Source organism: Oncorhynchus nerka, linkage group LG11, assembly GCF_034236695.1.
Source record: "Oncorhynchus nerka isolate Pitt River linkage group LG11, Oner_Uvic_2.0, whole genome shotgun sequence".
Lineage (NCBI taxonomy): Eukaryota > Metazoa > Chordata > Actinopteri > Salmoniformes > Salmonidae > Oncorhynchus > Oncorhynchus nerka.
The window spans coordinates 56,658,527-56,685,885 of NC_088406.1; the positions used below are offsets into that span (position 1 = coordinate 56,658,527).

General features: G+C 40.6%; 2 protein-coding genes and 1 long non-coding RNA gene across 4 annotated transcripts in view; 1 reads left to right on the plus strand and 2 right to left on the minus strand.

Moving 5' to 3' along the window:
- Positions 1-932, plus strand: part of LOC115137192 (uncharacterized) — a 9,455-nt gene extending 8,523 nt beyond the window's left edge. For both annotated transcript variants that reach the window (XR_010465114.1, XR_003864774.2), the window contains one exon: positions 416-932. This is a non-coding gene — a long non-coding RNA (uncharacterized LOC115137192). The remainder of the gene's footprint in view (positions 1-415) is intronic.
- A 9,341-nt stretch (positions 933-10,273) lies between these two features.
- On the minus strand, positions 10,274-23,448 carry LOC115137519 (glucose 1,6-bisphosphate synthase-like). The gene is made up of 5 exons (XM_065024680.1): positions 22,702-23,448; positions 21,547-21,714; positions 14,451-14,534; positions 14,084-14,176; positions 10,274-13,919 (listed from the first exon to the last, which is right to left on the minus strand). The coding sequence occupies exons 2-5, from the start codon at positions 21,631-21,633 to the stop codon at positions 13,836-13,838; spliced, it is 348 nt and encodes a 115-aa protein (XP_064880752.1). The 5' UTR covers positions 21,634-21,714; positions 22,702-23,448; the 3' UTR covers positions 10,274-13,835.
- A 418-nt stretch (positions 23,449-23,866) lies between these two features.
- Positions 23,867-25,031, minus strand: lipt2 (lipoyl(octanoyl) transferase 2). Its single transcript, XM_029673340.2, has 2 exons — positions 24,226-25,031; positions 23,867-24,117 (listed from the first exon to the last, which is right to left on the minus strand). The coding sequence occupies exons 1-2, from the start codon at positions 24,668-24,670 to the stop codon at positions 23,882-23,884; spliced, it is 681 nt and encodes a 226-aa protein (XP_029529200.1). The 5' UTR covers positions 24,671-25,031; the 3' UTR covers positions 23,867-23,881.
- Between the last annotated feature and the right edge of the window lie 2,328 nt (positions 25,032-27,359).

Here is a 27,359-nt window from a genome sequence, read left to right on the forward strand (position 1 = left end):
TTTCATACACCCAAAAGTATTCGTTACATTTTGAATACTTAGCAGGACAGAAAAATGGTCCAATTCATATACACATATCAAGAGAACATCCCTGGTCATCCCTACTGTCTCTGATCTTGCGGACTCACTAAACACATGCTTAGTTTATAAATTATAAAGTCTTGAGCGTTGGAGTGTGCCCCTGGCTATCCGTAAATTTAAAAAATATTTAAGAAAGTGGTTTGCTTAATATAAGGAATTTTAAATTATTTATACTTTTACAATTGATACTTAAGTATATTTGAGCAATTACATTTTAAGTTTGATTCTAAGTACATTTAAAACCTAACTCAAGCAGTATTTTATGGTGTGACTTTCAATTTGACTTTTTTTTACACCACTTTTTCTCCCCAATTTTGTGGTATCCAATTGGTAGTTACTATCTTGTCTCATCGCTGCATCTCCCTCACGGACCCGGGAGAGGCGAAGGTCGAGAGCCATGCGTCCTCCGAAACACAACCCAACCAAGACACACTGCTTCTTGACACAATGCCCACTTAACCCGGAAGCCAGTGTGTCGAAGGAAACGCCGTACACCTGGCTACCGTGTCAGCGTGCACTGTGCCCGGCCCACCACAGGAGTTGCTAGTGCGTGATGGGACAAGGACATCCCTGCCGGCCAAACCCTCCCCTAACCCAGATGACGCTGGGCCAATTGTGCACTCTAACTCGATCCCAGACTCTCTAGTGGTACAGCTAGCTGAGATACAGTGCCTTAGACCACTGCGAGGGAGGCCCAAGTATCTTTACTTTTACTCAAGTATGACAATTGTGTACTTTTCCCACCACTGACAGTATTGTTTGTCACTGTTTTTGGTCATCATGTGATGTGTATTTCTGTCACACACAAACCTAATCCTCTAAGCTTTAATAAACTTTTCTTGTTCTTTGTCTGCTTCTGTACGGTTTCCCTTTAATGGTCCTAGAACATGTAACGTTTAGATGTTACAATTGTAATAACATTTATATATATATATATATTTTTTTTGGTCTGTTGCATATTTCACAACTCAATAGGTGATCGGTCACAAACCTGTGTCCATGTTCTGGGTAAGGAGTTCCCCTGGGGTACTGGTAGTCTTGTAGTTGTGCCTGGTCAGCAGGTGTTACAATATTCTAGTCATGTCCCAACAAACACTGCAGTATACTACAGTATTTTTCCAACAAAAATACTGCATTGCCATGTCTGCAAAACACCACAGAAAATACCATAGTGTATATAGACAATACTTCAATATAGATTTATATGGGCAGCGTTGAATGTATTGCACAATGATAGTTTTCATAAATGGGACAGGTGGAGATGGCTATTCTAATTTGAAACAATGTTATAAAAGTTAAGGCAGACAAATGTTTGTACAAACCCCTGTTGCAAAACAAAATTTTATGCTAGAAGCAAGGTGACATAAGGTCCAGGTGCTTTTTACAGTGGAGATCAAGTTAATGAATTGGCTGGCTGGGCTGATAAGACAGTGGCTGTGCAGTGATTTCTCAGATGAAGCAAAAATGGGTACTGTGTTTTCTGTTCCATAGGCCTCTGTAATAAACTGGCTTAGAGCGTGTCTCAACCATTCACAATACTTTTTTGACCAGTGTTTTAGAATAGCTTCTACGCTATTGATGAGGCCCCAGGCATGGAGGCTTCAAAAATTCAGAGGATTTCTTCATAAACCTCCTAAGGGATTCTACCTTGTGGTATCAGAAAAATTAAGGTAGTTGCTGGTAGTGGTGTTAATCCACCAGTGTTATACACAGTGGTGGAAAAAGTACCCAATTGTCATACCTGAGTAAAAGTAAAGATGTGTTAATAGAGAATGACTCAAGTGAAAGTCACACAGTAAAATAGAGTAAAGTTTGGTTTTAAGTATCAAAAGTATGTCACTTCACATTCCTTATATCAAGCACACCAGACAGCCCGATTTTCTTGTAAAACAAAATATGGATTGCCAGGGGCTAACAAATCACGTGTTTACTGAGTTCGCCAGATCAGAGGTAGTAGGGATGACCAGGTACATTCTTTTGATTAGTGTGTGAGTTACAATTAGTAATTTCAGTGATTTCTTTCTGTAAATGAAAGCTGCTTGAAAAATACAATTGATTGTGTTCATCAATACATTGTGGTTATAGTACTGGGGAAATTGCTTTGAAGATTATTGAGCGGTGACAAACACAGCTGTAAGTCATTCCCCTTTGTGCTCATCATTATGCCCCTTTTTTTAGTGTTAGCAAGAAGGTTCTTTAGTGTTCCTCAGAATAAATTGATCACAACCACGTTTTTTAGGCAAACCAGAGTTTATTGGTACAATATGAATATGTGGTTGAATGTACACATTTGGATTGGTATACTAATATAATTGCATAAAAACAAATAATGAACAGAAGTCATACATTGAACAAACATTTTATCTCAAAAACGTCCTATTTTTCTTCTCCTAGATACAATTGAAAATATATGCTCTATATTCAATCTGACAATTCAATAGAATGTCTTTACTTTGGGATTGCCATCCGATATCTTAAATATGTACAATACTCATTCTTACAGGGTATGGTATTGAACTATTGATATTAACTATAGGCATTGACTAAATGTTTTGCATAAAAATATGTGCTCAAATTAAATAATTTAAGTTTAGGTGTGTATGGAGAACAGAGTAAACAGTTACATAAAAATAAATAAAAACTGCACAAATTGTTTAAAGGGAAAATCCACTGCACACATTTGCTTAAAGGGAAAATCCACTCAAATTATCTTTGGTATCTTCTGACAATAAGCATTTTCCTACGGCTGGCCATGCTTTCCACCTGGCTACACCTACCCCAGTCAACAGCCCTGCACCCCCCACAGCAACTTGCCCAAGTCTCCCCCACTTCTCCTTCACCAAAATCCAGATAGCTGATGTTCTGAAAGAGCTGCAAAATCTGGACCCCTACAAATCAGCTGGGCTAGACAATCTGGACCCTCTCTTTCTAAAATTATTGGCTGCCTTTCCTTCCAGTTCTCTGCTGCCACTGACTGGAACGAATTGCAAAAATCACTGAAGCTGGAGTCTTTTTCTCCCTCACTAACTTTAAGCATCAGCGGTCAGATCAGCTTACTGATCATTGCACCTGTACACAGCCCATCTGTAAATAGCCCACCCAACTACCTCATCCCCATATTGTTATATTTTTTTGCTCTTTTGCACACCAATATCTCTACTTGCACATCATCTTCTACACATCTATCACTCCAGTGTTAACAGTAAATTGTAATTATTTTGCCACTATGGCCTATTTATTGCCTTACCTCTCTAATCTTACTACATTTGCACACACTGTATATAGATTATTCTATTGTGTTATTGACTGTTCGTTTGTTTATCCCATGTGTAACTCTGTTGTTTGTGTCGCACTGCTTTGCTTTATCTTTGATCAGAACTTGATCCCAACTGGCCTACCTGGTGAAATAAAAAATAAAACATGCTAAACATATTTTGGACTATATCAACAATGGACTAATGAAAAACACCAAAAGATTGTTTTGGGGTGGATTTTTCCTTTTAAGTAATTTTTAGGTTGACAATACATACAAGCTAATACTTCAAGGAAGTCACCTACTCAAATTCAAGGAAGTCACCTACTCAAATTCAAGGAAGTCACCTACTCAAATTCAAGGAAGTCACCTACTCATCTGCGCTAAAATTGTCCACACAGTAACACTTCGTTACAATGTATAATTTTTTTTAACCTGAACCTCAAAATGACAGTTGCAGTAACACTTTGGAATTCCATGCAACTTAATTTATTACATTTCAAGGATACAATTTTTGGTCTAATATGAAACTTTATAAGTTAGAACATATTGCTGTGACTACAAAGCCTCCTAAATGAGGAAAACAGTCATAAAACTGAACTTACAAAAAGGTGCAAAACAGGTGATAGAAAGCAACAAATAGAAAGCTCTAAAGATATCTCACATGTTTTTTTTTGTGTAATCCAATGAATTGTAGAACACTAATTTAAATAGGTATACTAGGCCTAGTTAATATAGTGAGTATATGGGACAATATTGATACACCACATGACCAAAAGTATGTGGATACCTGCTTGTCAAACATCTCATTCCAAAATCATGGGCATTAATATGGAGTTGGTCCCCCATTTGCTGCCAAAACAGCCTCCACTCTTCTGGGAAGGCTTTCCACTAGATGTTGGAACATTACTGCGGGGACTTGTTTCCATTCAGCCACAACAGCATTAGTGAGGTCGGGTAGTCGGCGTTCCAATTTATCCCAAAGGTGTTCGATGGGGTTGAGGTCAGGGCTCTGTGCTGGCCAGTAAAGTTCTTCCACACCAATCTCAACAAACCATTTCTCTATGGACCTCTCTTTGAACATGGGGTCATTGTCATGCTGAAACAGGGAAGGGCCTTCCCCAAACTGTTGCCACAAAGTTGGAAGCACAGAATCGTCTTGTATGCTGTAGCGTTAAGATTTCCCTTCACTGGAACGAAGGGCCTTGAAACCATTAAAAACAGCCCCAGACCATTATTCCTCTTCCACCAAACTTTACAGTTGGCACTATGCATTCAGGCAGGTAGCATTCTCCCGCCATCTTCCAAACCCAGATTTGTCTGTTGGACTACCAGATGGTGAAGCATGATTCATCATTGCCGAGAACACATTTCCTATGACAGTGTCACGTTGAAAGTCACTGAGCTCTTCAGTATGGGCCATTCTACTGGCAATGTTTGTCTATGGAGATTGCATGGTTGTGTGCGATTTTATACACCCGTCAGTAACGGGTATGATGGAAATAGACGAATCGACTCATTTGAAGGGGTGTCCACTTACTTTTGGGCATGTAGTGTACTTCTTCCTTTCTGGATTTTCATTTTGGTATGGGTCCTTACAGAGTACAGGTGTTAAGACTATGAAATGAGTGAAGCTGTAACGCTCACTGATGCAACGTAACAGATGGGTAGGCAGGAGTACCATCTGCGTTACGTACATGTGCAATGTCATACCTTACAACAACCAGCCTTTGGGTACAGTTTATCAACTGTACATAGATTAGAAGCAGCATGCAACAAGTGAGAGGTACTGTTCATACACAGCATACACACCTATTAGCACACAGCCTACTAGGAACAACAGCACTAGTGGTATCAGTATGTGCACTACAATGGAGAAGACGCCTTTTCATGAGTAAACCTTGGCTGGGGACATGTCATCTCACCTCATTGTGATTTCTTCTCATAGAACGGCACAGACCGTCCTGGTGTATACCTTAGGCTACTTATTTTAGATATGGAAAATCCTCATGACAAAAACAGATATGCAAATTCTGGGTTTACAAATTCTACTCCTGTATATTAATCCACGTAACCCACCTTGCACACAAATTAAAAAACCCAGACAAGAAATAGTCTGAAATACATTTTGGTTTCACAGTTAGGAAAAACATTCACAGAACACAAGCAGGATAATACAACAATACTATCCGATGCATCTGTATAGACTAAGATGAAAAGCCCAACTAGAATGATTGGCAAATCAAGTTGTTTTTATCAGGTTCCAGAAACTCCTTGACAAGAGTATCTGTTACTTTCTTAAGCTCCTCCTCAAGACTTGAGATGTCACTGAAAGCCAAAATAAAAACCATTTTAAAATGCAAGACATTTTTACGATGCTAGCTGGTCTATGGCTTTATCTTAATTGCCCCAAATGCACAGCCATTCATCTTACACTATAGTTTAAACAAGGTCCGACGTACTGTTTCCTACCATCTCTGCCACTACAATACTGAGACATTATACTGGTGCTATTCCTTAACACTGTAGCTAGCTCTGGCTGGTCCTCCAGTGTGTGTCATTAATAGTAGAAGGGGGCGTCGTTACACTCAACACAAACCTTTTCCCGGTCGGTGTACAGAATTCTGTGTAGAACTTAATGTTTGGCTCTATTCCACTGGTCCTTAGTGTGGCCACGATCCCATTCTGCAGAGTGAAGGTGATCATTTGGCTGCTCTTTGTCACAGGTAGCACCAGAGAAAGATGAGGAGATTTTACCTACACCTCTCATTATGAACCAAACCATTTGAAGCACACTAATGTATAAAATAAAACATTTAACCACAACATTACACTTACGCAAAGTTTGTCAGGTTGACTACTATCATTTCCTGTAGTTACATCTCTCACTTCTACAATGCTATGTCCACCCAATTTGGAGTAAGTGTTCTCTCCCTCTAAGTTCCGGAGACGTGTTAATATTTTATTGACCATAGGGGGGTCGTGGCAGATGACATAGGATGTATTGGAAATGTGATAACAGTAACTGAAGCTCAACAACCATAAAGGATATTAGCATTTGACTGGAGAGGAGTCAATGTAGACTTATGGCAGATCATTAAAGTGAAGCTGAAATAAAACGGCCCAATTTTATGGTGCAAATACAGTACACCACAAACTTTCATTTATCAGAAACTATTTGTATTTCTATGGTAGTTAAATTAATGTTGTCACGATACCAGATTTTTTACTTTGATACCAGGTTAAGTATCATGATACTAGCTATCAAAACAATACCACAGCAAAAGTAGTAAGCAGGGAGATTTTTTTTGTAGGACTGAGGTCGGTTCTCATTTCCACAGAACTAAACACAATAACATATTGATTAAAAAAAAGAAAATAAAAAAAAAGAAATCAGGGCTGACACTTTTACCATAGCCTATACATGGCCATATTATCAGGCAGCTGTGCTATTAGCAATAAGCATGATCATCTGTTGCCCAACTGATGCTGAACAGACTGATGATAAATAGGCTGAAGCATGGGGTTCCCATATGCATACCACATTGGGCTAATCATTAGCTAGATCCCAAACTCTAAACATAATGATTACTTTTTAATGTCCCTCAAAAAATTGCATAAACAGTGGCTATAATGTAGGCCTACCAGTTACAATTGACAGTCTTGGTATACCGTGTAACATTAATTTAAATAGTCAGGTATGGTATCACAGTTGTAAGTGCTATGGAACAATGTGTACCTACTCCCTAGTTATTCCTCTGTACTTGTCTAACTACCATGTAGATACAGGGATTTTAGGCCACTTAATGTAAAGTGACACCAAATAAACAGTAAACCAGAACATGGGGTATAGGAGGAACCTGCAATGACACCTACGTTTCAAAGATGTTTTCCAGCTGCTGATGGAGGGTCAGATTCTTGTTGTAGAGATAAGAGGCCATCTCAGCCACAACCACAGCTGCATTCACTCCATCCTTATCTTGGACCATGCTGCCACACAGGAACCCTGAAACACACATATCAGGGAATATTTATCAAATATTAGTCCAATGGTCACTGCAACTCTCCCTCCTGCCTGTACCCCAGGTAAACAGTGTACTGATCAACCCATTTGGTACAACTGCAAATTTAAACAATTTCACATCATATTCTCAATTAAATTAAAATGTTTTCTATAATATGTAACATATGCAAATAGGTTGATCCAAAGGAGGATCAACTCAAAATAATTTGATAAAACCTTATGTTCAGGATTGATCATTAATTGTTTGCATTAGTGCATACCACAACTATGACTTTATATTACGCCTCAAACTGCTTTCACCATAAAGGACAAATCAAATGTTGTAAGAACAAAGACCACTCAAAAGGCAAAGATCACTTAATTTCCAGTTTTTGCCAACTCGTGTATTTTGTTTCCGATCCATTTGAAACCAGGCAATGGTTCCTGAAACAGAGTGAACAGGGGTGCATTCATTAGTGCACACGGTGTTTATTAGACAAATTCAGGTGGTCTGTTCCCATTTCCATCCGTCACATATTCTCCATTATATTGACCAGATGCTCAAGTGGTCGCTCTAACAATGAAAATAATGTTTTTTTTAAATGAGGCAAGATCAGGAGGCAAGATCAGGTGGGACTATTCAAGTCAAAAAGAGGGCAGATACGTGAGAACAGGCACAACGCCGATATAAAGTGCTTTTTCTCAAAGTTGACGTGTCCTTACTTATATCAGTACACTTAACCTAAGCATTACGAAACTTATATTCAATCAAATAATGCTCACGTAGCAAATAAGCCATTACATTTTTTGTTATACAAATTTAAACTCCTCGCTTGGTGACTGAAGAAAGACAAAAAAAACGGCACCTGCTGGAGGAGACATTGGGACCAGTTATCCCTCTCGCTTCGTCTCTTTCTCTCTGCTTCCATTTGGTTCCTAGTGAATACAGCTAAGGGTGTATATTGCTTGACCTTCAACCATCCTTCATTTACCTGGAGGAGGTCAACTTTACGTACTTCAAAATGGAAGCCCTCTATCCATGCAAAGGCCTTGAGGATCTTGGAGGAAGCGGTGGTGGCCAGCATGTACACCCTCTCCGTAGCAGCCAGGTCTGAGTGAGTCTCCTTCCAATTGAACAGCATCCACCAGCCCAGCAGAGCTGCAAGCTCATTACCAGTGAAGACTTCCCACCTTGACAGGACAGGATGACAAAGCCAAGGTCAAGAGTAGCTAACAATCGATCTGTATATTCCTAGACGTCATCTACAGGCCCCAGCTACATCATCAGAGCGTGCAACAGAACATTGTACTGTCTACACTCGGTTTGTTGTTTATTTTTTAAAATCATGAAATCGATTTTAAATGTTCCTTTTTTGTTGTTGCGTGGATTCCGCGAGTGCTAGCTGGCTGTACTACAGACACCTGTCATCGTCATGGGAAAGACTTCATTGTTATCTTTTTACTGGTTGCAGTAAAAAGGAGATCCTGAGGGAAATCGACGAGTACCAACAGCTTTACGCTATGGAGGAACAACATACTCCATCATGGAAAGATCCGACTACCTCACAAAAAACTTTAACCTGACAAAAAAAAATAGATTAATCTACATACATGGACGATTTACTTACCATTGAAGTAGAGGCTAGTGCTCTGGCTGGAATCCATGCAACACTGGAAAAGTTGTGTGAGGAGGTAGCAGGGCTGAGGGAGAGTTTAGAGTTCAGCCAGAGTGAAAATCTCACGCTCCAAAGAGAAAACAAGACACTCACAGCCAAGGTAAAATTCCACGATTCCAACATGGATTGTCTACTCAGGGAAAACAGGGTGATGAAAGAGTCGCTACTAGACATACAAAGTCGTAGCACGCGTGAAAATCAATTTTTTTCTGGGATTCCTGGGGACGCAGCATCCAATAATCCAGAGGGCGCGATCAGAGCATTCATGCAATCCGCCTTGAAACTTCCTATAGAGACTGTAAACAAGGTGGCTTTCCACCGAGTACACAGACTTGGAGCGACAAGACCAAGGGTCCCCGACCAATCATCGCAAAATTTGAACACTACCAACAAAAGGAGCTGATCAAAAGCAGGGGAAGGGAACTTAAAGGGACCAAATTCAGCCTCAATTGCCAATTTCTAAGGGAGATAAATGAACGTCGTAAGAGGCTATATCCGGTACAAAGACAACAAAGGGAGAAGGGTAAGCATGCCTTTATCATTGTGGACAAACTCTTTATAGATGGACAGCTATTCCGAGACAGCTCCATAACACCATGGCTGTACTGAATTCTACAGGGACTTCGGGTTACGAAATAAAATAAGGTATGGGAACTGTAAAAATATCTGAACATTATGAAGTGGATATGAACACACACGTACTTAATTACATGCTTGCTTACACATACTGACTTATACATACACCTGATCTCGCTTTCTTCTCTCTCTCTCTTTCCTCTCTCTATTGTCGAGAACTGTTCAAATCAAATCAACGTTTGTTTGTCACTTGCGCCAAATACAACTGGTGTAGACCTTACCGTGAAATGCTTACTTACAGGCTCTAACCCAATATTGTTGTTTTATAATTTATTGTTTGTCTGTCTATCTTCATGTATTTGTCTACAAGTTTATATATGTTTACAACAAGCAAGGGGACAATATCAGAATAGGGGCTTCGGGGAATAAAACATATTGTACTGAATACATTTGTACTGTACATTTACATTTACTGTAGTGAAGCCGTCTCTAGAATAATGCAAGGTCTCTTTCATGATCATGTGAAAAGTCAATCGCTATGGAAATGCTGGGATGTGTTTTTCAATTATGTTAAAAGTAAGTATGATGCAACTATGATGGTGATACGATATGGATTACAATTATCATCATGAATATTAAGGGAATAGGCTCTGCATGCTACACACAGACACTCAACCATGCAAATTGGCAGTTATTATTTATTTGGACATCACACATTATAGTCCTACTCTTATACAGACATCGTACACACTCACTATATCACATCCAAAATCATACACATCAACCTACTCAGATTTACTACACACATATCTTGTCTCAATTTTCTAACATCTGTGGCATTGGCTCACAGGCAAACAGGCAAGGGAATAAAGCAAATATTGCTAGAACCTATTTTTTAAAATCTAAATATCAGACATTTTAAAGCTCTAGTTTTGACCGTCATAATATCTCTGATGGCAGTAACTTTACAAGCTCTAATTATGGTCAATTTAGACTGAGAATAGTATCTAGCTATAATAAGGGGTGAAATAATAAGTACAGCAGATTATTAAAAAAAGATCAGTCTTTACATGGCTAAAATAAAAGGAATATAACACTGTTTACAGGAAACTCACTCTACATCCTTAGATTAAGTTGCGTGGAAAAGGGAATGGGGTGGTGAAATAATTTTCTGTCATGGACAAAGGGTGTGATGATATTAATTAACAAAAAATGTCGATTTGAATGTGCAAATAGTCAGGAATGATTCACAAAGAAGGTGGATCCTTTTGAATATGAAAGTGGACGAAAAAGAGATTTGGCTCATTAATCTATATGGTCCAAATCAGGATGATCCATACTTCTTCAAAAATATTTATACCAATTTATTGAACTTACAGGCAACAAATGATCTAATCATTATGGTAGGAGACTATAACACAGTGTTAAGTACATTAGAAATAGTGGATATTTGGAGACTAAAAAACCCTGACTTGGTGAGATATACATGGAGGAGACTTAATCAAGCTAGTCGTCTTGACTACTTTATCTCTTTCATCAAAGGTTTAAAAAGTTTTAATAGGAGACAGAATGTGATTGGAGCATCATCTAATTGGCATATTCACATAACTCATATATTTTCCATGTGGACGGGGATAATGGAAATTTTATCAAAGTTTACTGGAGGACAACTTAGTTAAAAATATGACAAAATAATTTATAACTGAATTTTTACAGTAAAATATAGGTTCAGCAAATCCCCTTATTGTTTGGGATACCTTTAAATGTACATCCAGGGTTCATTCAATTCAATTCAATAATTAAAAAGCCATTTCTGGCAAGAGACAAGACTGACAAGGGAAATCCATGAACTAATAGTACAGGTAGATAGCAATAAAAACAATACTACAGAGATACAAAATAAATTAGAGGAAAGACAAAAAGAACTTGAGGAACTTATTCAAGAATGATCTAATGTAATCTATTACAAAAATAAAGCAAACTGGATGGAATATGGAGAAAAATGCACAAATTTCTTCCTGAATCTTAAAAACAGGAACGCTAACAAAAATTATTTGTAGAAACTCGTTACTGAAGACGGAGTCATCAATGATTCTCCGAATGTTATTTTAAAAGAGGAAGCTAATTATTTGTTGTTCTCTTTTCTGTCTCATCCTCTCCCACTGAATGAAGAATATGGTAAGGAATTATTTCCAAATAATATAAAAATGGAAAGGCCAAATTACAGAGGAAGAACTTTGAGGCCATTAAATCCTTTCAGTCTGGAAAATCCCCAGGGCTTGATGGCATACCAGTAGAGGTATATCAAGTATTTTTTGATGAAACAATCTAACAATGGAGCTTTTAGTATAACTACTCCTATGGAAATGGTAGTCTGTCAGGTACTGAGCAGGAAGGTCTGATGTCTCTATTATTAAAACAAGACCCAGATGGCAAATATAAACACCCGGTCTATCTAAAAAACTGGAGGCCCCTTACACTTCAATGTTGTGATGCAAAAATACTAGCGAAATGCATAGCACTTAGAATTAAAAGGTTTTTTTACCAGGTATTGTTCATCCTGATCAGACAGTTTTTTTTTACATGGATGATACATTGGAGATAATATACAACTACTAGAAATAATAGATCATGAAACATAAGAAGCCAGGAATGGTATTTATAGCGGGTTTTGAAAAGGCATTTGATAAAGCTGCCTACTCCTGATGATTCGTTTTTCAAATCATATGAGCAAAAAAAATAATAACTTTATCTGGGACGCTAAACCAGACAAAATAAAACGTGCCTATCTATATAATGAATATGAATTGGGTGGGTTGAGATGATTAAATATAAAAGCACTACTAAACCTCTCTCTAAAAGGTTCACTCATTGAAAAGTTTTATTTGAACCCTAAATGGTTCTCAAGTAGATTACTAAGAAAAGCTCATCCATTGTTTAAAAATGACCTTTTTGCCTTTGTGCAGATTAATTGAAAATGAGACTTTTTTCAAAGTATCTCTCTTTTTCAAACAAGCATTGCAGAGCTGGCTACAATTTCAATTTCATCCCCCTGAAAAGATAGAACAAATATTACAAAAAATATTATGGCTGAACTCAAATGTGCTGTTTGATAAAATACCTGTATTTATGGAAAATATGTTTGAAAGGGGTATTTTGTTCTTAAATTATATTGTAAATTGGAATGGTAGAGTTATGTCCTTCATGGAGTTATCAGAATTGTATGGGAAGGTCTGCTCAATCCAAGAGTACAACCAATTGATTATAGCATTACCCCAAAAATGGAGGAGGCAGGTGACAGCGGGAGGAGGTAGGGAACTGAACTGTCTGCCCTATTTAAAGAATCAAAACTGGAGGAGGAATAAAATTAGCATAAATAGGAAAGTATACCAGTTTCATTTGAGGACCAGGATGTTGACAACTGTGCCATACAGATTGCAAAATAGTTGGGAAGAGATTTTGGATGTACCGATTCCATGGTACAGGGTGTTTGAGGTGATGTATAAAACAACGCAAGATTCAAGACTTCGTACTTTTCAGCTAAAATATAGAATTCTTGCCACCAACAATGTTGAATATTTGGGGCATAAAATCATCGAAGCTCTGCAGATTTTGTTGTGAGGATACAGAATCAATAGACCATTTATTTTGGTATTGCCCTCAGGTAGCCTGTTTCTGGTCTCAGGTTAAGGAATGCATATCATTGATCTAAAATTGACCCTAGAAATAGAGAAAATAGAGACAAGTGTGAGTGGAGTTGCTGTGTGGGAGATAGAATGATGTTCAAAGATAAAAGTAAAAATAAAACATAATAAAAATAACATTTGAATGACACTAATGCCGGTTTGCCTGAGGCTGATGCCGTGCAGGTGTTTGTGCACATGCATATACACACACTCTCATTCAAATAAACACATGCATGTACACACACATACATGTAATAGTGCCAGACATGCACACAAAGATATTCAGTTGGATTGCTGTTATGATTTTAGTTGTCCTTGATGTCCTTTGTTTTAAATGTATTATTTTGTTTGATTATTTTCTTGCATTGTTGTTTGCTGTTTTCTTCTATATTTTATTTTTTTCTCTTTAGTTCATTCTCTTGGTTGTTGGTGCATTGGGGGGTTCTTGCGGGTGGGGAATGGAATTCATTGTATTTTTTATTCTTGAGGGGGACTGTGTCTCGAATGGTTGAAGGACAGCTATTGGGGAACTGTGGGGGGGGATCTTGGAGGGTTTGGGTTCATGTTTTTTGGCCTGATGGTAGATCGGTCATTGAGCAGGGCATTGACCCTGGATGCTTCTGTGTGTCGCTCTGAATTGGAATCTGTTGGATGATTTAGTTGTTGAGCGGCTTCACTGCAAGTATATTGTATGTTTCGAATGATCAATAAATAAAAATACAATTTTAAAAATGTATCTGCGCATTTCAGTAATAGCAGTTATATATTCTAAGCAAGTAGGCTACATTTGTATCAGGTATACTACCACCTTTTGCTCTGCAAAACCCAAACCATCTGCATCAGGATCAGTTGCCATGACAATCTTGGCACTCTCTCTCTTAGCAAGGCGAAGGGAGAGCTCCTGCAAAACCAAAATATCCAAACAACAATCACGGAGGCCACTTTATATTCACAGGAGTGAGATGCACACCAATTTGTAGAAAAAAAGATTTTATGCTTCAGAGATGTTATGCTTCCATAGTAACATTTCCTCACCAAAACATTCTCTAAATAGCATACTGTCTCCTACAAAATGCAGTGTTAAAAGCTTTTAGTACAACAAGAATTCTAGATGCTGTATGCTCCATGCCTTGACTCAAGTGACCCTGGTAAAATGAAAAGCAGAAGTCTGATACCTTGCATCCGTTGTCCTCTTTAGGGTTGTGAGAGGCAGTGACCATCACATCCGCTGCAACACCCAGCCTCTTCACAGCATATGGCTAGGATAAATCACAAAACAGTAAGGATTTGGGAACTGAATTTGTGTAATTCTAAGCCTAATCTGAAAGCTCTAAAGACTATGACTTTACCAGCTGTATAGCCATACAAGTACGTCCAGAGGTTTTTCCTGACGACACAATCTGACCATTAAAAAAAAACTCTGTGGGGACACAGGAATATCTTTACAAAGCATCCCAGCTGCAGTCAATCGGGAAAGTCTGTAAATTAATATTTTTTTTTACTTTAACCGCCACCCCCAAGAAACAGATACATTTACATTTACATTTAAGTCATTTAGCAGATGCTCTTATCCAGAGAGACTTACAAATTGGTGCGTTCACCTTAAGACATCCAGTGGAACAGCCACTTTACAATAGTGCATCTAAATCTTTTAAGGGGGTGAGAAGGATTACTTTATCCTATCCTAGGTATTCCTGAAAGAGGTGGGGTTTCAGGTGTCTCCGGAAGGTGGTGATTGACTCCGCTGTCCTGGCGTCGTGAGGGAGTTTGTTCCACCATTGGGGGGCCAGAGCAGCGAACAGTTTTGACTGGGCTGAGCGGGAACTGTACTTCCTCAGTGGTAGGGAGGCGAGCAGGCCAGAGGTGGATGAACGCAGTGCCCTTGTTTGGGTGTAGGGCCTGATCAGAGCCTGGAGGTACTGAGGTGCCGTTCCCCTCACAGCTCCGTAGGCAAGCACCATGGTCTTGTAGCGGATGCGAGCTTCAACTGGAAGCCAGTGGAGAGAGCGGAGGAGCGGGGTGACGTGAGAGAACTTGGGAAGGTTGAACACCAGACGGGCTGCGGCGTTCTGGATGAGTTGTAGGGGTTTAATGGCACAGGCAGGGAGCCCAGCCAACAGCGAGTTGCAGTAATCCAGACGGGAGATGACAAGTGCCTGGATTAGGACCTGCGCTGCTTCCTGTGTGAGACAGGGTCGTACTCTGCGGATGTTGTAGAGCATGAACCTACAAGAACGGGCCACCGCCTTGATGTTAGTTGAGAACGACAGGGTGTTGTCCAGGATCACGCCAAGGTTCTTAGCGCTCTGGGAGGAGGACACAATGGAGTTGTCAACCGTGATGGCGAGATCATGGAATGGGCAGTCCTTCCCCGGGAGGAAGAGCAGCTCCGTCTTGCCGAGGTTCAGCTTGAGATACACACCAGAGCCCTATACTATGTACAGTATGTGGCTTGAGGCGTTAGCGAGGTAACTTAGGTCAACTGAGTTCAACTCGGTATAAACGGTACCACGAAAGTGGCTCTTCTTCTTTTGTTGGACCTTTTAGCCAGGTCAATTTCTATGGCAATGAATCCTTCAGAACGAACCTGCTATTTAATCAATCAAATGTTGTGTGTTAAAAAAAAATGTTCAAATACCTATCACATTTATGTACGACAGAATGCATTTGAAACGTCATGCACAATAAAATATGTGTTCCTTAATCAAATGATTGTATTGATAGTGGGGAAAAGGTACTCATGCATTGATAAGCACACCAAAGATGGCATTATGATAAGTAATAAAATAAAGACGGCACTTCAACATGCCTATTTCACAGCATAGCCTGCTGAATTTGCAAGATAACTGATTTTGGCACAAATGAAAAATGTGGCACTGACTCGCCCATGGATTGATGTTTCAGCATTGTTCCAATGAAAAGTTTGGTGTTCCACTAGCCACATGCATGCAGTTACAAGCCTGCTAGAGTTAGCGGCAGGTGGACGAACAATATCTACCATTGTAGTAAGGATGAAGCCTGAGCTGGAATTTGAAGTGAACGGAAAATCCCGAGTAGATCTAGCATCACATTGTAGTATACCCTTCACAGGGATTGGTCGGGAATAATATTTTTCATAGAGAATTTACAAATTTTCAATCCAGATAAAAATAAATTGTGAGGGGGGTTTCCCATTCAAACAGGACATGGAATTTAAAGGGGGGGGGGGGGGGTTGTTGAGTACTGTACTAGCATTGTGGTCACTGATCTAATGTGTGTGAAAAAAGCCAGAGTTAAAGTTACTTTAGGCCACTCATTCTAGAGCAGTCATAATTTTGTAAAGCGGCTGTACTATTGTTCCATTTCCTTCATAATGCTATGGGCATTGAAACATGTTAGCCTATTCTATTGTTCCTAGCTCTCTAACCTCTAGGCTACCTGCCGCTCCAAACTCAAATTTCTTGTATTCTAAATCTCTAGCATTTGGTTCCCTGCTTGTCAACTGATAAACAGCCTATACACGTCCAAAAAAAAATAAATGTCCTGTTTTTATTTTGGCTCTCGAAATGTGTGTAGTTAAAAGTAGGCCAAGAATCTAATCAATGTCCTCACTCAGCCCATTTGTATTCACAACTATTTTGCCATCACACAACTTTAGGCAGGAATGTGACCTCTTTATACACTTTATCACAGAGTAAGCCAAAGCCACTATCAGCAATACGTGAGGAGTTATTTATTAGATAACTTAAAGGCCCACTGATATTTACAGCCAATTTTTTTATTAATTTATATGAATCAGACTTTCTAATATGTAGCCAGTTATACGTGTTCGCAAGTTGTGGTATGATCTGCGGAGGAGAAAGAAGAAAAAGGTAAAGTACCGTTCACTGTAGCAACCAATTGCTTCCTGCGCTCACGTGTCATATCCAACCACTATGCCACGGCTACCAAAGTCTGGGAAAGACCTGGCCAGGTATTTGTACATACCCTGCAGTGAGGAGGAATGGAAGGATGATGATGCCATGTCTATAGCTTTTTTAAATTATGTTTTCCCATTAACCTTCATGTTTTCACTTTGTATAGGAGGTAAGGAAGACTGGTAGGTGGGTGGGTTGTTAAACTGTGGGTGCTCTTCCCCTTGTCACAATACCAGAAGTTTTCATTCGATACCAGGTTTTGTATCACTGTACTCGATACGATCACGAGTCGATACCAAAACGATATTAGCCAAAGTCACAGAATGGCACTTGATCCTGTTAGGTTCTTATTGTTCAGAGTAAATAAGGCAGACTCTAGAGAAGCTTTAACCAAGTTTAATTCTGCCCACAGGGTCTGTACAGCTGTAATTCAGACAACCCAACATTTCTCCCATCACAGATATATCACACTTAAGACACTCCTTCTCTCCAATCCGTACATCGTATGGTTCTACAGGAAAAGAGTAACAGGATACTAAACCCTTTTATTACTCCCTTCAGGGGATGTGACCTCACCTCCTGGCCTCAACCCCTCCTTCGCCTAGTCCACAGATGTCCATCTGTCTCCCTATAGCAATCCTTTGAGCTCCTCCCGTCCACCCAGCACATTCCACAGCCACTCTGTCGATCTACAGATCTCACTCCTTGATATACTATGAATCTGAACTATCATGTCTTTAATATCTCGATGTTCAAAATGTCAAATCCGACAACCCAGACAGAAACTCAGCTACTGCTCTGTTCAAACGTTGGGTATCATTTCATACTATTTATTTAATTACATTTGTACGTACATTTTTCAGACACAGCCATGTATGCATTAATCAATCAATTATACAATCAATGACTTTGTTTTTACCAATCGAACTACATTACAAAAGAGTAATATTTTATCTTAATGTAAATCTCTATTGATAAACTGGGTAAATCAAGATGTGGCTTAGGCCTATTCACAATACTGGTGAATGCATATTCAATAGGAGTGTGTGTGCATACATTGAGTTCTTGAGCTTGTTTAGGCTAATTTCATGGGGCTACAGATAGGGTTGCAAAATTCCTGGAATTTTTAATAAATTCCCTAGTTTTACCTAAATCCCGGTTGGAGGATTCCCAGAACCAGGAGGGAATAAGCAAAAAATCCATATACCTCCAACCAGGATTTCTGGAAAACCGAGGAATTTATTGAAAGTTCCAGGAATTTTTAAAATATATCTGTTTCCCTTCCATTTAGGCCTTATTTTATTGTACTGATCAACAACATTTGCATAGAACCAGTAATGACGTCATTCAGAAAGCAAGAGAGGGGCGACCCTTTTCACACACAGACATTCAGTTCGCTCAGGCAATAGATTGGCTGATGGCGCGACGTGACGAGACCCATTAAGTGAATTAAATGTTTTTAGTGGCAATCAGCCTATTTTGCGTTACGGCATATAATCACAAACAAAGTACTAGTGAATCGATGTTAGCTTCAGCTGTAAACTAGCAAGGGAAGTTAGCCTACAAAGCTGGAAGCTACAAGAAATGTATTGCATTGTAAAGTGGTCTAGCCTGTATGATCCGTTATTGATGTCACCTGTTAAATCCACTTCAGTCAGTGTAGATGAAGGGGAGGAGACAGGTTAAAGAAGAATTGTTAAGCCATGAGACAATGATTGTGCATGTGTGCCATTAAGAGGGTGAATGGGCAAGACATATTTACAGTTGAAGTCAGATGTTTACATACACTTAGGTTGGAGTCATTAAAACTTGTTTTTCAACCACTCCACAAACTTCTTGTTAACAAACTATAGTTTTGGCAAGTTGGTTAGGACATCTACTTTGTGCATGACAAGTAATTTTTTCAACAATTGTTTACAGACAGATTATTTCACTGTATCACAATTCCAGTGGGTCAGAAGTTTACATTCAGTCAACTTAGTGTGCCTTTAAACAGCTTGGAAAATTCCAGAAAATGATGTCATGGCTTTAGAAGCTTCTGGTAGGCTAATTGACATCATTTGAGTCAATTGGAGGTGTACCTGTGGATGTATTTCAAGGCCTACCTTCAAGCTCAGTGCCTCTTTGCTTGACATCATGGGAAAATCAAAAGAAATCAGCCAAGACCCCAGAAAACAAATTGTAGACCTCCACAAGCCTGGTTCATCCTTGGGCGCAATTTCCAAACACCTGAAGGTACCACGTTCATCTGTACAAACAATAGTACTCAAGTATAAACACAGTGGGACCACGCAGCTGTCATACCGCTCAGGAAAGAGACGCGTTCTGTCTCCTAGAGATGAACGTACTTTGGTGCGAAAAGTGAAAATCAATCCCAGAACAACAGCAAAGGACCGTGTGAATATGCTGGAGGAAACAGGTACAAAAGTATCTATATCTATAGTAAAACAAGCCCTACATCGACATAACCTGAAAGGCCACTCAACAAGGAAGAAGCCGCTGCTCCAAAACCGCCATAAAAAGCCAGACTACGGTTTGCAACTGCACATGGGGACAAAGATCGTACTTTTTGGAGAAATGTCCGCTGGTCTGATGAAACAAAAATAGAACTGTTTGGCCATAATAAAGGGAAAAAAGGGGAGGCTTGCAAGCTGGAGAACACCATTCCAACAGTGAAGTACGGGGGTAGCAGCATCATGTTGTGGGGGTGCCCTGCTGCAGGAAGGACTGGTGCACGACACAAAATAGATGGCGTCATGAGGCAGGAAAATTATGTGGATATATTGAAGCCACATCTCAAAACATCAGTCAGGAAGTTAAAGCTTGGTCGCAAATGAGTCTTCCAAATGGACAATGACCCCAAGCATACTTCCAAAGTTGTGGCAAAATGGCTTAAGGACAACAAAGTCAAGGAATTGGAGTGGCCATCACAAAGCCCCGACCTCAATCCTATAGAATATTTGTGGGCAGAACTGAAAAAGCGTGTGCGAGCAAGGAGGGCTTACAAACCTGACTCAGTTACACCAGCTCTGTCAGGAGGAATGGGCCAAAATTCACCCACCTTATTGTGGGAAGCTTGTGGAAGGCTACCCGAAACATTTGTCCCAAGTTAAACAATTTAAAGGCAATGCTACCAAATACTAATTGAGTGCATGTAAACTTCTGACCCACTGGGAATGTGATGAAAGAAATAAAGCCTGAAAGAAATCTCTCTCTCTACTATTATTCTGACATTTCACATTCTTAAAATAAAGTGGTGATCCTAACCGACCTAAAACAGGTAATTTTCACTAGGATTAAATGTCAGAAAATGTGAAAAACTGAGTTTAAATGTTTTTGGCTAAGGTGTATGTAAATGTCATACTTCAACTGTAAGCACCTTTAAACGGGGTATGGTAGTAGGTGCCAGGCACACCGATTTGTGTCAAGAACTGCAACACTGCTGGGATTTTCACACTCAAGTCTCTCGTAGGTATCAAGAATGATCCACCACCCAAAGGACATCCAGCCAACTTGACAACTGTGGGAAGCATTGGCCAACATCCACGTGGAACGCTTTCAACACCTTGTAGAGTCCATGCCCCAAGAAATTAAGGCTGTTCTGAGGGCAAAAGGGGATGCAACTCAATATTAACACGGTGTTCCTAATGTTTTGTACACTCAAAACATATACACACTGAGTATACCAAACATTAGGAACACCTTGTTAATTTTGAGTTGCAACACCCGTCAGACAACGACCCTAAGCACACAGTCAAGACAACGCAGGAGTGGCTTCGGGACAAGTCTCTGAATGTCCTTGGGTGGCCAACTAGAGCCCAGACTTTAACATCTCTGGAGAGACGTGAAAATAGCTGTGCACCGACGCTCCCTATCCAACCAGACAGAGCTTGAGAGGATCTGCAGAGAATGAGAGAAACTCCCCAAATACAGGTGTGCCAAGCTTGTAGCGTCATACCCAAGAAGATTTGAGGCTGTAATCATTGCCAAAGGCGCTTCAACAAAGTACTGAGTACAGGGTCTGAACACTTATTAAAAATGTGATATTTAATTTTTATACTTTTGCTAAAATTTCATTTTTTTCCTTTTCATTACAGGGTATTGTGTAGATTGAGGGGGAAAAAGCAATTTAATCAATGTTAGAATAAGGCTGTAAACTAACAAAATGTTGAAAAAGTCAAGGGGTCTGAAAACTTTCCGAATGCACTGTATAAACCCAAGGTTGATGATTTACTGCCACAGAGGACCTCAGCTCTTCCAATTTTGTTGTTGTTGATCTGTAACCAGGAAGTCGCTCCGCTGTACACAATGTCATATAGCTGAGTGAGTCTATACCTTTAACATAACTTGCTCAGAGAAGGAAACTATTATTAACCTGTTTGGACTGGATGATTGTCATATCCTTAATGAGGGCAAAGCCTACGCCCATGGCTGCCCTCAGCCCTGCCGTCCCAAATGCCATCCTGCAGCACAGCCTAAGCCTCAGCTCCTCCACTTGCCTATCCTGCAATAGGGCCTCTATCTGAGCTCTGGTCCATCGATTCTGAATGGGAAAAAACAAAACAAATTAGCAACACATTCAGCACTCTCTTAATGACTTCGTTAACGTCATGTCAACACAGTTACACACAACTGAATTTAAGACTAACTTGCTTGCTGATTGAGTCAAATATACAATACCCACTGCTTCAGCATTATGGTTGAGCTACACTGGAACTGAACAAAAATATAATCTTGTTTGATAAATAAGCATTTGTTGATACAAAATATTCTATTAAATCTAGACATACAGTACCAGTCATAAGTTTGGAAACACCTCCTCCCATTTTTTTTTCTTTATTTTACTATTTTCTATATTGTAGAATAATAGTGAAGACATCAAAACTATCAAATAACACACATGGAATCATGTAGTAACCAAACTTTTGACTGGTGCTGTAGATCTGGGCTCTCACAGTTCCATGCTGCATCTGGCAGTCCGAGTCAAGTTAAGGGGTCAGACAGATCCATTGCTTTTACACCCTTTCTCAACTAGGGAAGCAGTGCAAGTGTTTGGGGTGGAGTAGAGGCTGCATGAGCCAGGCTCTGTACTTTTTCGTTAGTAATAAGAAAAATAGGTACAATTGTAGCCTGGGTACCAGACTTGTTTGTGCCAATATTCCACCCCTTATCATATGCCAAACTGTTTGGCATTATGACAAGGAGTGGAATGTTAGCAAACAGATCCTGCCCTCATTTACTTTTTAAAAACTTTTTTTACATATTAGTCATTTATGCAGAGCAATATGGGTTTGGCAGATGTTCTTAACAAGTCAGCTTGGGATTCGAACCAGCAACCTTAAGGTTACTGCTCTAACGCTCTTAACCGCTAGGCTACCTGCCATGAATATGCAAGAAACACACACTGCAGGGATTTCAGAAGATCTCCGAGCAGAAGAACATAAGGATTTTGCACCTGACAACTCAAGTCAGTGCACTTTCCATAAAAAGTGTTAGCTATGATAATGACACTGACCGGTGACTCACTGACCTTATCCACTGGTAAATAGCCTTCAAGGCAAGTCGCACGTCCCCAGTTGATTGGCAATTTAGGTCCAGTTCTCCATAGCAGGATATTGTGCAGCAAAACATCAAGCTAGCTAGCTACGTAGATAACGTTAACCAAAGTTAGTTTACAAAACTAGCAGGCTAGCAATAGGCCAGGCAGGGCAGAACGTCCCTAGTTATCGGTCTTGACGTCTGTTTGCTTTGGCTACCGAAACAGATAGAGCTAGCTACCTATCTAAAATATATTCATCAGCCAAGATAAGAAATGTATTATCTAACAAACCGTTAGGACGCTACCTAAGCTTGACTCGCTAGAGTGATGGTGTTGTTGATGACCCCATGCCATCTTATCTGCAGTGGTCATCTGGCTGTGGTAATCACCCTTAAAAAAACAGTAAACTAGGTAGTTATAATTAGTTACCCAGCGTAGCAACATAATGGCCCACTTGTCCTATATTGGCACTCAAGTTGTCTTTATTCATGTTAAACTAGTTAGTTCGCTACCTTACTTAGTCCTTGTTTAGTAGACTGGGGTTCGGTTACCACAGCCACAAATTCAACATTGGCTATATCGTAAAAAATTAGTGAAATCAAACTTAGCTTTTTGGTCTTAAATTAAGGTTAGGAATGAGGTTAGCAGTGTGATTAAGGTTCGTTTTAAAATCTATTACATTTGAGAAATAGTCGGGGTTTAGCCATCAGCGTGACTGTGGTAACTAGTGACGACCAACTAGTAGCATTCAGTCGCGCAGCTACATTATTATTATTTTTAACCTTTACTAAACTAGGCAAGTCAGTTCACAAATTCGTATTTACAATGACGCCTACACCGGCCAAACCCGGACGACGCTGGGCTAACTGAGCGCAGCCCTATAGGGCTCCCAATCACGGCCGGTAGTGACGCCTCTAGCACGGAGACGCAGTGCCTTAGACTGCTGCGCCACTCGGGAGCCACATTTACCCCACCATAACATGAACAGCAGACGTACGCCCTCATAGCACAATCTGGGAAACAGTTTCTTAGCTGACAGGTGAGACAGAGAGAGAACAAAATGTTATGATTAATTTGTAAGTCGCTCTGGATAAGAGCGTCTGCTAAATGACTTAAATGTTAAATGTTAAATGATTGTGAAAATATACATGTTAAATTTACCAAGCAGTGTTTATTCATTATTAGAATATTCTCCATCATGCAGTGTGCAGTCAAACTGATCACTGAAAGTTTCCAGCAGTAGTGGGATGGATTCTTCAATAGAGACATCTCTTCCCAGTTCTTGACTAAGGGATGTGACACCTTTCCCTACAATCCCACAAGGCACAATGTTTTCAAACCAGCCCATATCTGTGTTGCAGTTCAGTGCCAAGCCATGAGATGTTATGTATCTCCCACAATGGATTCCTGAAAGAGGAAACATTTTTACTATAATATCAATAATGACATATTGTAGCTTTGTTGTTGTAAACATTGCAAAAATTGGGTCATCTTTAATTTAGAAGGTTAACCTACCTATGGCACATATCTTGTTGGATCCAACCCAGACCCCAGTGTTTGGGGAGGTGGATGCTTTTATCCCATACTTTCTGCAAAGGTTGATGACAGTCCCCTCCAGCTCACACACGTACCATCGCACGCTTTTCTTGAAGCAGCCCAAGTTGAGTATTGGGTAGCACACCAACTGCCCTGGACCATGGAAAGTTATGAGTCCGCCACGGTTGCTACGAAAGAATTCAGCACCAAGGAGTTTGAGTCTTTGCTCCTCTTCGAATGGGTATGGTGCCTGTCTGATTCCTATGGTGTAGACTGGCGGGTGTTCACATAGTAGCAGAGCATTGTGCAATTTGTCTTTAGAATCCAGATGTCTCCTAACATAGAGTTGCTGAACCTGTAATGCACGCCCATAGGAAATACGACCCAACTGGATCACTTCAACTGCTGCTTTTGAAGGGTACATTTTGGATGATAATTGAGTGTAAACTCCTTATTCGAGGTTTTCAGAAGACAGACAATCCCAAGTTTCTATTGTGAAGGACATAACGTACAGTAACGTTGACCATGCAGCTCGCCACTCACAACGAACGTTGCATCATTTGACTGTGTCTGATAATGCCTGGATCCATGATGCAGATTATCCAGTGTCGAGAACTTGTAGATGGGGGCAGAGACGTTGAACGTCGCTGGTCGACTATTGTTAAATTTACATCATTTGCAGTCTGTTTGAAATGACTGAACAATGGCGACATAATCAACAGTGTGCATACTTGACATCCATGCCATGGGCGCAGCCATATTAGATTCGTTATTTATTCTTTAATAGTGGTTCAACCAGCTGAGTGGTGCGTTATCGCCACCAACTGGACGGGGTTGTAACCGCAAGGCTTTCTGATATGAGGCACAGAGTGTTACGTTTACCGCCCTCTAGCGTTTTAGTGTTCGAACAACATCAGAGACAAAATATTTATGTGGCCCCCTCTGAATACTTTGAAAATGCATACTTCCTTGCTCCTTTCCCTAAGGTAAAATCTGGTAGGCTTATAGTGGATTTGTGAAAGTTAATGCAACCCCTTGCTTTCACCCATCTGTCCTGTTAGATCCAGGATATGGAGACAATGATACATTGATAAATTGAGCAGCTGCTGAAAAATGAGCTCCTGTATATATTGAGATTTAAATGTTTTTTTAGAGTGAAGTACATCGAAAAAATCAAGAGAAAACTGCAAGACTCAATAGAAGACAAAACAAGGAACAAACCAAAAAGACAGGCTTTTGAAGAAGTAACTATTTTTCATAAAATTGTACAGTTATCTTAGCTAGCTGAATTGCTAGCTGAATTGTTTACTTGTTGCTAAGCAGTTGCTAGGGACTCTCCTGGAAGAAGCTAGCTAGCTTACAAATAATAACAACAAAAAAATATCTAGTTAACAGAAGAAAGGAAGACAAAATAAGGACAGAAGAAAAAGGAAAAGAAAAAGGACAACAAAGTGAAACCTCTAAAGAAACAAGAGACCATAATACAAGAAACAGCACTATAGAGAGATAGAACAACAACAACGCAGCCACTGCCAGCTAGCCTACTTCAGCAGTACTGTATCATTTGAATTATTTTAGTCAATAAGATTCCTGCTACGTAAGCTTAACTTTCTGAACATTCGAGACGTGTAGTCCACTTGTCATTCCAATCTCCTTTGCATTAGCGTAGCCTCTTCTGTAGCCTGTCAACTATGTGTCTGTCTATCCCTGTTCTCTCCTCTCTGCACAGACCATACAAACGCTCCACACCGCGTGGCCGCGGCCACTCTAATCTGGTGGTCCCAGCGCGCACGACCCACGTGGAGTTCCAGGTCTCCGGTAGCCTCTGGAACTGCCGATCTGCGGCCAACAAGGCAGAATTCATCTCAGCCTATGCCTCCTCCAGTCCCTCGACTTCTTGGCACTGACGGAAACATGGATCACCACAGATAACACTGCTACTCCTACTGCTCTCTCTTCGTCCACCCACGTGTTCTCGCACACCCCGAGAGCTTCTGGTCAGCGGGGTGGTGGCACCGGGATCCTCATCTCTCCCAAGTGGTCATTCTCTCTTTCTCCCCTTACCCATCTGTCTATCGCCTCCTTTGAATTCCATGCTGTCACAGTTACCAGCCCTTTCAAGCTTAACATCTTTATCATTTATCGCCCTCCAGGTTCCCTCGGAGAGTTCATCAATGAGCTTGATGCCTTGATAAGCTCCTTTCCTGAGGACGGCTCACCTCTCACAGTTCTGGGCGACTTTAACCTCCCCACGTCTACCTTTGACTCATTCCTCTCTGCCTCCTTCTTTCCACTCCTCTCCTCTTTTGACCTCACCCTCTCACCTTCCCCTCTACTCACAAGGCAGGCAATACGCCGACCTCATCTTTACTAGATGCTGTTCTTCCACTAACCTCACTGCAACTCCCCTCCAAGTCTCCGACCACTACCTTGTATCCTTTTCCCTCTTGCTCTCATCCAACACTTCCCACACTGCCCCTACTCGGATGGTATCGCGCCGTCCCAATCTTCGCTCTCTCTCCCCCGCTACTCTCTCCTCTTCCATCCTATCATCTCTTCCCTCTGCTCAAACCTTCTCCAACCTATCTCCTGATTCTGCCTCCTCAACCCTCCTCTCCTCCCTTTCTGCATCCCTTGATTCTCTATGTCCCCTATCCTCCAGGCCGGCTCGGTCCTCCCTCCTGCTCCGTGGCTCGACGACTCATTGCGAGCTCACAGAACAGGGCTCCGGGCAGCCGAGCGGAAATGGAGGAAAACTCCGCCTCCCTGCGGACCTGGCATCCTTTCACTCCCTCCTCTCTACATTTTCCTCTTCTGTCTCTGCTGCTAAAGCCACTTTCTACCACTCTAAATTCCAAGCATCTGCCTCTAACCCTAGGAAGCTCTTTGCCACCTTCTCCTCCCTCCTGAATCCTCCTCCCCCCTCCCTCTCTGCAGATGACTTCGTCAACCATTTTGAAAAGAAGGTCGACGACATCCGATCCTCGTTTGCTAAGTCAAACGACACCGCTGGTTCTGCTCACACTGCCCTACCCTGTGCTCTGACCTCTTTCTCCCCTCTCTCTCCAGATGAAATCTCGCGTCTTGTGACGGCCGGCCGCCCAACAACCTGC